Source organism: Oryctolagus cuniculus, chromosome 18, assembly GCF_051225735.1.
Source record: "Oryctolagus cuniculus isolate XC-2025 breed Fujian yellow rabbit chromosome 18, ASM5122573v1, whole genome shotgun sequence".
NCBI classification, from domain to species: Eukaryota; Metazoa; Chordata; class Mammalia; order Lagomorpha; family Leporidae; genus Oryctolagus; species Oryctolagus cuniculus.
In genome coordinates, this window is record NC_142884.1 from 1,487,182 (window position 1) to 1,498,628 (window position 11,447).

The following is an 11,447-nucleotide window of genomic DNA, read 5'->3' on the forward strand; positions in this document are numbered from 1 at the left end:
TCAACAGAGAAAAAAGGCAACATGTAGTGTTTCTGGAAAAACCTAGCATATGCAAGCTGGTCACCAAAGGTGAAAGGTGCTGAACAAGGCCGGCGCCATGGCTCACTAGGCTAATCCTCCGCCTTGCAGCACCGGCACACCAGGTTCTAGTCCCGGTTGGGGCACCGGATTCTGTCCCGGTTGCCCCTCTTCCAGGCCAGCTCTCTGCTGTGGCCAGGGAGTGCAGTGGAGGATGGCCCAAGTGCTTGGACTCTGCACCACATGGGAGACCAGGAGAAGCACCTGGCTCCTGCCATAGGATCAGCGCGGTATGCCGGCCACAGAGCGCCAGCGGAGGCCATTGGAGGGTGAACCAACGGCAAAAGGAAGACCTTTCTCTCTGTCTCTCTCTCTCACTGTCCACTCTGCCTGTCAAAAAAAAAAAAAAAAAAAAAAAAAAAAAAAAAGGTGCTGAACAAATGAAGCAAGAGACAAACAAACCCAGGAACACACTTAGTACACTTTATCAAGAATTTACGGACAGCAGTGTATCTCAGGCAGCAGCAAGACGAGATGATCCTATGCACCCCAAAGCAAGAGGAAAGAGGGTTTATTTGCTACACCAAACAAAGGTGTCCATAGCCAACCACAATTTACCTGGACTTTTTAAAGAAATACTAACATTTCGGAAGCTGGATAAGATACATCCCAGATACCAGATTATCTTAATAACTTCGTCTATGCCATAGTGTCTGGATGGCTACCAGCAAGTCAGGATGGTGGTTACAACCAATATGGCTACACCCATGTCATGCTGCATCCCTACATATAAAATATATATATAATACATAAAAGTATATTAAAAATTCCTACCACTCAATAAAATAACCCCATTTAAAAATGGAAAAAGATAAAATGATACTTTTCAACATACACAAATCCTAACAAGCACAAGAAAACATGCTCTGTATCACTAATCATTAGGATAATTTAAAATGCATTGTTTCTACCTCAAAACCAATAGGATAGCTACAAGCAAGCAAACAAAAACAGAGGGTGCCGGTACTGTGGTACAGCAAGTTAAGCTGCCATTTGCAAGGCTGGCATCCCACATCAGAGAGCCAGGTCAAGTCCCAGCAGCTTCATTTGCCTGCTAATAAGCCTGGGAAAGCAGCAGCAGATGGCCACTCATGTAGTAGACTCAAAGGGACTTCTGCCCCAGACTCTGCAGCCATTTGGACAGTGAAGCAGCAGATGGAAGACCTCTCTTGATCTCACATTGCCTTTCAAATAAACAAATAAAATCTTTTTTAAAAATAAATTCTTAGAGTAATAAAACCCAGAAAATGTAAGGATGTAGATAAGACTGAAGCCCTTATGTAGTATTGGTGGGAATGTAAAATGGCACAAGTACTATGAAAGACAGTTCTGCAGAAATGGAAAACAGGAATACTATATGATCTAGTATTTTCACTTCTGGGCATGTACCTTTGGGTAAATGAAAGCAAAGTCATGAGAAGATATTGGTACACTCATCACCACAGCATTATTCCAAATATTTGCCAAAAGACAGAACTAATCCAAATGTCCACAAATGGATGAATGGATAAAGAAACATGATACACACACACACACACACACACACGGAATATTTCACCAAGGAAAAAAACAAAACGAAGGAAATTCTGACACATGATACAACACGGGTGAACCTTAAGAAATTTTCTAAAGTGGAAGTAAGCCAGTCAAAACAGATGCTGTGTAATTCTACTTACATGAAGTACCAATAGGGTATAGAAACATAGTTCCCAGGGGCAACAGGGAAGGAACAGAAGTAGTTCTGGTTTAATGGAGATAGTTTACTTTTTCATGATGAAGAGTTTTGCAGGTAAGTTGCATACAAAAATATGAATTTATATTTATATAACATTACTGAACTGTCCAATAAAGAGTCAATGGTAAATTTTCTTCATTGTGAAATCTCTGATGTGTAATGAAGTCGGAGTTATGTCTATCGCATTCCCTACCTTCACAGAGCACATAAGCCGCTCTTCAGTGTGGATTTTCTGGTGGTGAACAAGGTGGGACTTCCTAATGAAGGCCTTCCCACATTCACTGCACTCATAAGGCCTTTCGCCAGTGTGGATTTTCTGGTGTTCCACGAGTATATGTTTGTGGCTGAAGGCTTTCCCACACTCACTGCACTCATAAGGCCTTTCTCCAGTGTGATTTCTCCAATGTTTAATGAGGTTGGAGTTGTACCTAAACAATTTCCCACATTCACTGCACTCATAAGGCCTTTCTCCTGTGTGAACTCTCTGATGTCTAATGAGTCTGCAGTGGTACCTAAAGGCTTTCCCACATTCGCTACACTTGTAAGGCCTTTCTCCTGTGTGATTTCTCCAATGTTTAATGAGCTTGGAGTTGTACCTAAACAACTCCCCACATATGCTGCACTCATATGGCCTTTCTCCAGTGTGAATTCTCTGATGCCTAATGAGGGTGGAGTTATATCTGAAGAATTTCCCACATTCACTGCACTTATAAGGCCTTTCTCCAGTGTGAACTCGCTGATGTTTAATGAGAGTGGAGCTGTCCATAAAGAATTTCCCACATTCACTACACTCATAAGGCCTTTCTCCAGTGTGAACTCTCTGATGTCTAAAGAAGGTGGAGCTGTACCTAAAAAATTTCCCACATATGTCGCACTCATAAGGCCTTTCTCCAGTATGAACCCTCTTATGTCTCATGAGTCTGTAGTTGTACAAAAAGGACTTTCCACACTCTCTGCACTCGTAAGTCCTTTCTCCACTGTGAGTTCTCTGATGTTTCATGAAGTTAGCGTTGTACCTAAAGAACTTCCCACATTTGCTGCACTCATAAGGCCTTTCTCCTGTGTGAACTTTCTGGTGCTCAACGAGTGAATGTCGGCATCTGAGGACTTTCCCACATTCACCACACGTGCAGTCGGTGTGTCCAGCTTGAAAGGCTTTGCCACCCTCCGTTTCCTTGTATGGCTTCCACCCATGGTAAGGGGCCTGGTGCTGGGTGAGGTCCGGCGTGGCTGGCAAGTCCCTCCAACCCTCCCTGTGTGTGAAGGTCCTCTCTGCCATGTGAACTCTGTGGTTCTTGGAAAACGAAGGGCTCCAGTTGTCCCTTCTGGGAAGATTCTCTCCAGTCTGTTTTTGGTGCTGGCAGAGCTCTGCCTCGCAAATGCGTGGTTTTTGCTCAGTTTGTATTCTACGGTGCTCAACCAACTGCAGAATGTCTTTCAAGAGTGGGCCACACATCTCACTAAGGTGGGCCTTTGGAGTGGACAAACCTGGCTTTGGAGTCATGATCTGTGACAATCCTACAAAAACATCTTGTTCAGAAGGTACCTTCTCATTCTCAGCTCCATGCCAACAACCTGTACAAACAGAAATGGTGATGAAGTACATGTTAACTAATAGGGGCAGGACAGAAAGCCTTTGTAAATGGGTATCAGAAATCAGACAAGCAAGTCCATCTAATGGACACTCAAGCTGCTGAGAGGAAGGCCTGCTATGCACAACTGGACCCTCAAGCTCCCCTACTAAGGGAGCCCTGATCATGAGTAAGGACACAGGGAGGGGTCCTGTGCAGGGAGGAGAAGCAGGGTCTTCAACCCGCTCCTCTCTGAATGGCTTCCTGTTGAGCAGAGTGTGGAAGATTGTTTCCAAACCCAGAGATATCTGACTGCAACAGAGCAGCAAGTGTTCAAGATAGAGAGAGATGTGCAGACTTTACAACACCTAAACTCTCAAGTCATATATTGGAGGCCAAGCTAAAGGAGCAGTGGAATACAATGAGCAGGACACAGAGGCCACAGAAGTGAGAGACGGGGCAGAAGAAGTGGCAGGAAGTCAGAGTAGAAATGACAATGGGGAAGAAGACACGGCAATGAGGTGCAGTCACTGGCCGTGGCATCAGGACAGTTCCCAGTGTGACCGGAACACAGCTCTGACTTCATATTCTCTTCCAACTTTCAGTACCAGTAATGCCCTGCTGGAGAAATACTGCCCTCTCAAGTTGCCAGGGCTAAAGGTGAGAAATTATAGGGAATGTGAAGAGGCCAGTCCCATGGGAATAACAAGGAAGGGGCGTGGCCTGGATCCCCCACACAGATTCATCCCACATTCTAAAAATGCTTTAAAGTCAGGGAAGTCTTATAGAATCAAACTGGTGACCAGGTGACTGAAATTCCCGGCACAGCACAAAAATACCTCCAAGAGGAACTGAGGATCCATGCAGCTGTACAGGGCAATCTGACCAGGGACAGGCAAGATCACTGGGATCTCTTTGAGAAACTACAAAATTTCTAACTCTCGAGGCTCATGTTGCAAGAGCAGCATGGGACCGGGATGGTTGTGGGGAGACAAATACAGTGCACAGAACCCATGCGGCTCCCACAAAACATGTATGAGGGAAGGAAGTGGCACCCACAGCCCAGTGTGGAGAAGACAGAGCCACCCTCGGGTAAAAAGAAGAGAAAAGCACCCAGCCAGGGATCCTGGGAGAGTACGAGGACCTTACCTAGTGAAGACAAAAGTGCCAAATTCTCCAGCATCACATCACAGTATAAAAGCCTCTGTGCTTCGTCAAGGTGTCCCCACTCCTCCTGGGAGAAATATACGGCCACATCCTCAAAGGCCACACGGCCCTGCCAAAATTGGGAAAGGTCAGTAGAGGAGCAGCTTCTTGTCATGCTGTCTTCTTAGATTTTCATTTAGCTATTTGGCATTCACTGCTTATGGGGCCAAATTTGTTTACATCGCCCCTTCCATCCAGACCCCAAATTCTGAACAATCTTCTTATCTAACTCACACACTAAGCTAGATTTCCCTAATCCTAAATGAACCCAGGACCAGGTGCAAGAAATGAGTGATAGCCCTTGAGCTCCAGGTGTGCTCGAATTATTCAAATTAGCCAAACCTCAACTGATCACTCTGCCCGCCTTGCTTTTCCCTTGGGAATGCCAACAAATGCTGTGTCCTAAGCTTACCTCTTGTCCCTGTCTTTTGCCTCCTACAAAAATCTGATTACTTCATCACGTGGCTCTGAATTACATGGTAGGCATCTTCCTCATAAATGGGTAAGAAATAAACTCTTTCAACGGCATTGGCCTATTCCTGTTGTCAGTCCCTAAATTAAAACCCACTGGGTACAATCACTACCACACTTCTCTCTCCAGGTTCTCAGTCCTTTTCCCCCACATATTCATATTTTGCTAGACTTCCCTCCATCCCTTCCCAATGGGGATGAGACAGCAGGTCCTTGGTGCTACTGGCACCCTTTCTCTCATCTCCATTGGTCACTGCATTCAGCACACAGAAAAACTGGTGCTGAAAGAAGTAGAAAAAAAAGCAGGCTGTGGGCCTGCTATGTGGACCCCTCCCCTAATTTCATCAGCTAATTTCTCTGACAACCAAACTCAGACTCATCGGTCTCCTTTATGTGCCCAGTGCTAGGGTCAAGGACACCATTTTTTTTTTTTTTAAGATTTTATTTACTTATTTGAAAGGCAGAGTTACAGAGAGGCAGAGAGAGAGAGACAGACAGACAGACAGATCTCCCATCTGCTGGTTCACTCCCCAACTAGCCACAATGGTTGGAGCTGTGCTGATCTGAAGCCAAGAGCCAGGAGCCTCTTCCAGGTCTCCCAAACGGGTGCAGGGGCCCCAGCACTTGGGCTGTCCTCCACTGCTTTCCCAGGCCACAGCAGAGAGCTGGATCAGAAGTGGAGCAGCTGGGACTCGAACTGGAGCCCAAATGGAATGCTGGCACCACAAGCGGTGGCTTCACCTACGAAGGGCCATTCTTTTCACTCCTCCCACCTATGTCTCACTACCCCTCAGTCATCTCTCTAGCCCCTTCTTACTGCAATTCCAGACACCTCCCAACACACACTATAGTGGTTCCTTTTACCTCCAAACAGATCATTCTGTACACAGAAACCAGGCAGTAGGTCATGACAAATAACTTCAGCAGCCAATTCTGCCCCAGTACATCAATGCCCTGGGAAGCTCAACCCTTGCTTTGAAGGTCTCCCCACCTGGCACTGTTTCTCACTTCACAGTCACCCAAACGTACATGAGGACCTCACATCTTCCTGGCTGTCCCTCACTTCTTTTTTTTTTTTTTTTTTTTTTTTAAGATTTTATTTATTTATTAGACAGGCAGGGTTACAGACAGTGAGAGGGAGAGGCAGAGAGAAAGGTCTTCCACCCACTGGTTCACTCCCCAAATGGCCACAACGGACAGAGCTGGGCTGATCTGAAGCCAGGAGCCAGGAGCTTCTTCCAGGTCTCCCATGAGGGTGCAAGGCCATAACCCTTCCATGGGTTCCCTCCCATGGGATGTCAGCACCACAGGAGTGTTAACCTACTGCATCACAGCATGGCCCATATCTCTCACTTCTGATTTCACACCCTGTCCCTTAAGCAGTCAAGATCACCTGCTGTCCATCAAAACCTCACCCAAAACCCAGCACTGACCTTCACCACTCTACCACACCTTCATGCCACCCTAGTCAACACTTAAACATGCTCCTCACAGATCTCCCATTCCCCCTCGGCACTCATATGGTTACTCTCACCTCAGAAGTCTCACTCCTAGACACCACTGTCTTACACACTCACAGTCATACATAAATACACACACACACACACACACCCCTTCATGGACCCCCCACTACCACCATCCAGTGTCCTTGTTTGGACAGACAGATACTCCACCACCTAAAAAGGGGGACATCACAATATGCAGAACTTTCAGAGGGAGTATCAGGAGTGAAGCCATGTGTCATGTGTTCCAGAGGCTGCTGGCAAAAATTCAGGTTAGACATTCAGAACACGGTGGCCAGCAGGAGAACTAGAATGAAGCTTTGAATCAAATTTAAATTTAAGGGGCTGGCGCTGTGGCGCAGTGGGTTAACGCTCTGGCCCATCCCATATGGGCGCCAGTTTGAGACCTGGCTACTCCGCTTCCTGTCCAGCTCTCTGCTATGGCCTGGGAGTGCAGTGGAGGATGGCCCAAGTGCTATGCCTACTAAATTTAATTTTTTTAAAGATTTATTTATTTATTTGAAAGTCAGAGTTACACAGAGAAGGAGAGGCAGAGAGAGGGAGAGATCTTCCATCCGCTGGTTCACGCTCCAATAGGCCGCAACAGCCGGAGCTGCACTGATCCGAAGCTAGGAGTCAGGAGCTTCTTCCAGGTCTCTCACATGGGTGCAGGAACCCAAAGACTTGGGCCATCTTCTACTGCTTTCCCAGGCCATAGCAGAGAGCTGGACCAGAAGTGAGGCAGCTGGGTCTTGAACCAGTGCCCATATGGGATGCCAGCACTGCAGACGACAGCTTTACCCATTACACCACAGTGCCGGCCCCCTAACTTCACTTCTAATTCTCTGTCTATGCACATCTACTTACAGGGATACTACTTAATTTAGAGCTTAAATAAGTGTTCCAAACAATCTTAAATTAATGACTTGAATGGAGGAGCTGAGCAGGCAGGTACTACTAGCCCTCTCTGCAACAAGACCCATCTGCTACATATCTGTGTGAAAGCAGCTTTGCTGGATCAGTAAATCCTGCCTCTTGCTGAAATGTGGAAGAGAGCAGTGACTTAGTCTGCAGCCCAGCTGCTCCACTAGCCCGGATGAGCTTTCTCTTGTTCCACAGAGACCGACACACTAATGGTCAACCAAGGTCACAGATAAAGAAACTGAACACACACCTCACACCTCAGTCTCCACCCTAGGCCATCTCCTTAGCCCATCTGGGCCCTCCTTTTGGCAGACACTAGCCAGAATCTCCCAGGTCTACGGCTTTTGGAGGAAGTTATCAGGACTGTGGACCCATTCCTTCTCTCACCACAGAATCCATCTCAAATCAAAGCTGCAAGAATTCCCTACTCACGGAAGTGGGCATTAGGAGGACTGGCTTACGTCCCTACAGGAGTGCCTGGTTCGAGTTCCGGCTACTCTGCTTCCAACCCAGTGTCCTACCAATGCTCAACCTGGAAGCAGATACAGCTCAAGTACTTGGGTCCCTGTCACCAGAGTGGGAGATCCTGTTGAGGGCATTTAGGTAATGACCCAAAAGACGTAAGATCTCTGTCTCTGAAATAAAGTGAATAAAAACTGCAAAAGCATCCCCTCTTCAATCTGAACCTCAGGCCATGCCCTGGTCCGGTGCACACCCACCATTCCACGGTATCTCCAAACCATTGTATCCATCTACCCATTCAATGCCTTCACTTTGCGACCCCTGAGGACAATGACAGCCAAACCCTAGACCAAGCTGACTTCCCAACACCGGCCAGATAGATGCTTACGAAACAGAAAACCTAGGATGGTGCTTAACGCCTTCATCTGAACTCACACGCCATGCACGACGCAGCAAGAAATCCTGCCGGCTCCCAGAACATCATCACGTCTCCCCCCAGCACCGCCACTCTCGTCCGACCTCACCATGATATTCCCGGGGCCTCCTCTCCAGCCTCCCCGCCTCCGCTCCCCACCGTTCCACGCAATCTTTACTGCGAACTCCGGTCACAGCCTTCCCATCCGCCCTCCCTTCGCAACACCACACGGCTCCCAGCTGCCCCACTGCCATTGCAATGGCACCAAAACCTCACTTGGCTGCACAAAGTTTCCTCAATGCTCTCCCTCGCACCTCATCATGACTGAAATAGAAGCACCCACACAACAGCGCCCGTCTCCTCTGGACACAGTGAACCGAGAAGGCGCCCCTCCATCCGAGCCTTAGCACTCGGGTGCGGGCCTGGGAACGCAGACCCACCGGAGTCGAGTTCATGGGGACGGCCTCCGCCAACCGAGCCGGAGAACAGGGCAGAGAGCGGCCGGCAATCGCGACGGCGACGGGGCCACGCCGTTCTCAGCCCGGGCACGCTCGCCTCTTAGCAGTGGGAACCAAACTTCTTAGCTTGCTTTGCCTCCCCGTCGCCTAGGTGACAACCAAGCGCTCCACGGCCCGAAACGTTAAAGCAACCATAGAGCAACAAAAATGGCAGCTCCCAGGAGGACGCCGGAAGTACTGCCCTCACGTGACGTGCACGCACGCAAGCGTCGACTCTCAGGTCCGCATTGGCTCAGTCCTGTCCGCCCCACGGAATTCTGGGTTGTGTAGTTCCTACGCTTCCTGCACGTCTGTTAGCCCGTTCGTCCCTCCTACTAGGGATAAATACGTAGTGCCCCGTGGGGGACTCTGGGAAATGGAGTTCCAGGGCTCCACAAAAAGGACGGAGCGCGGCTGTTTCTTAAAGGCGACACACCTAGATTTTCTTGGATATAGTAAAAGGATATTCACGCAAATCTTAAGGATGTATTATTTCAAAATTTTCATGCCATAAGGGCACATTGTAACCACTCAAAACGTCATTTGTTTATAATTTTTTTAAAGACTGATTTATTTGAGAAGTGGAGAGAGGTTTTCCATCTGCTGGTTCACTCCCCAAATGGCCACAACAGCTGGAGCTGGGCCAGTCCGAAACCAGGAGCTCCTTCTGGGTCTCCCACATGGGTGCAGGCGCCCAAGCACTTGGGCCATCTTCCACTGTTTTCCCAGGCCACAGCAGAGGGCTGGATCGGAAGTGGAGCAGCTGGTACTGCAGGCGGAAGCATAGCCTACTACGGACAGAACAAGCGCCACAACCAGGACTAGAACCCGGAGTATCAGCGCCGCAGGCAGAGGATTAGCCTAGTGAGCTGTGGCACTGGCCATTGTGTAGTTATTTAAAGGAAGTTGCAGAAACAGTTCTACAGAAATGTACCTGTGCCACGTAAAAATAAAGATCTCAGTGAAGTTTAAGAGGGTGAAGTCTAGGAAGCCAGAGAATGAAGTCTGAGCCTGTGGCTGTGCTAGAACCTTCTCTACACATATGCATTTGTCTACAAAATGCGGGTGTTTTATTTTCATTAGCTGTATGATGGGAGAAGCAGAGATAATGAATGACTCACCACAAAAGTGTAAATGAACAAGGAAGCAATGTGGTGATGTGTTGTTTCAGAATGGTAGAACATGCTGGAAACGTTGGGAGTAGGGTTGACAGTGCTCTGTACACATAGGATTTATCTGTGTTCTCTTAGTACCTGTGTTCTCTTAGGTTATGTATTTTTTTAAAGTTTTTTTTTTTTTATTTATTCATTTGAAAGGTAGAGTTACAGTGAGAGGGAGAGACAGAGAAAGGTCTTCCTTCCGTTGGTTCACCCCAAAATGGTCGCAACGGCTGGAGCTGCACTGATCCCAAGCCAGGAGCAGGAGCCTCTTCTGGGTCCCCCATGCAGGTGCAGGGTCCCAAGGACTTGGTCCATCCTCTACTGCTTTCCCAGGCCATAGCAGAGAGATGGATCAGAAATGGAGCAGCCGGGACTAGAACCAGCGCCCATATGGGATGCCGGCACCGCAGGTGGAGGATTAACCACTGCACTACGGCGCCATCCCAAGTTCTGTATTTTTAATCACTAACCACAAGACCAAAGTTGTTTACTTCTCTTTCTTGCAAGTTACTAAGATACCTGAAATCTATATTACAAGTATTACAAGCCCCTACCTCTGCAAAGCAAACCCTAACGGGTATATTCCCTTCCTGTCCAATGCAGATGAGGATGTCTCCCCACCTCCACCCAATAACATTCTTTTAGTCATGAAGGCAGGATCCTAGTTCCTCTTCTGTCTCTGCTGCATTTTTCAAATGATGAGATCTCTTGTGGCCTGTGTGGTGTGTGCAGTGCATTTACTTTCCGAAACGATAACATTAAGCTTTTCCTATCAGGGGAAGGTGTTGTGGTGCAGTGGGTTAAGCTCCACTGGTGATGCTGGCATTCTATATTGGAGGGCCAGTTCGAGTCTCAATTGATCTGTTTCTAATCCAACTCCCCGCTAATGTGCCAGAGAAGGCAACAGAAGATGGCCCAAGTACTTGGGACCCTACTACCTATGTGGGAAAAGAGGATGGAGTTCCTGACTCCTGGTTTCCATCTGGCCCAGACATGGCTAGACATGGCTGTTGTGGTCATTTAAGGAGTGAACCAGCAGAAGGATATTGTGCTCTCTCTCTCCCTGCCTCCTTTCCTCCTCCCTCTTTCTCCTTAACTCTCTTTCAAATAAATAAATAGGCCAGCGTCGCGGCTCACTTGGCTAATCCTCCATCTGTGGTGCCGGCACACCGGGTTCCAGTCCCGGTCTGGGCGCTGGATTCTTTCCAGGTTGCTCCTCTTCCAGTCCAGCTCTGCTGTGGCCCGGGAGTGCAGTGGAGGATGGCCCAATTGCTTGGGCCCTGCACCCGCATGGGAGACCAGGAGAAGCACCTGGCTCCTGGCTTCAGATCAGCGCGCAGTGCGCTGGCTGCAGCACGCCGGCCGCAGAGTCCATTGGGGGGGGGTGAACCAACGGAAAAGGAAGACCTTTCTCTCCGTCTCTCTC

At 48.2% G+C, this 11,447-nt stretch overlaps 1 protein-coding gene across 2 annotated transcripts; it reads right to left on the minus strand.

Annotated features, from left to right (window-relative positions):
• Positions 1-1,817: 1,817 nt before the first annotated feature.
• Positions 1,818-9,157, minus strand: LOC149120686 (uncharacterized). 2 transcript variants are annotated; one of them, XM_089319957.1, is made up of 3 exons: positions 8,679-9,157; positions 4,534-4,660; positions 1,818-3,388 (listed from the first exon to the last, which is right to left on the minus strand). In XM_089319957.1, the coding sequence occupies exons 1-3, from the start codon at positions 8,817-8,819 to the stop codon at positions 1,932-1,934; spliced, it is 1,725 nt and encodes a 574-aa protein (XP_089176083.1). In that variant the 5' UTR covers positions 8,820-9,157; the 3' UTR covers positions 1,818-1,931. The 2 variants fall into 2 exon arrangements, with proteins under 2 accessions (XP_089176083.1, XP_017193400.2); XM_017337911.4 differs by having other exon boundaries at positions 8,805-9,141.
• Positions 9,158-11,447: the final 2,290 nt, after the last annotated feature.

Bases quoted from the DNA above. Each gene is read 5' to 3' on its own strand.
- LOC149120686 (XM_089319957.1), bottom strand. From the start codon at position 8,819: ATGAACTCGACTCCGGTGGGTCTGCGTTCCCAGGCCCGCACCCGAGTG. The intron at 4,661-8,678 runs GTGCGAGGGAGA...CAATTTTGGCAG, and splicing joins TCTATTTCAGTCATGATGAG to GGCCGTGTGGCCTTTGAGGA. The intron at 3,389-4,533 runs GTAAGGTCCTCG...CTGTTTGTACAG, and splicing joins GGCACTTTTGTCTTCACTAG to GTTGTTGGCATGGAGCTGAG.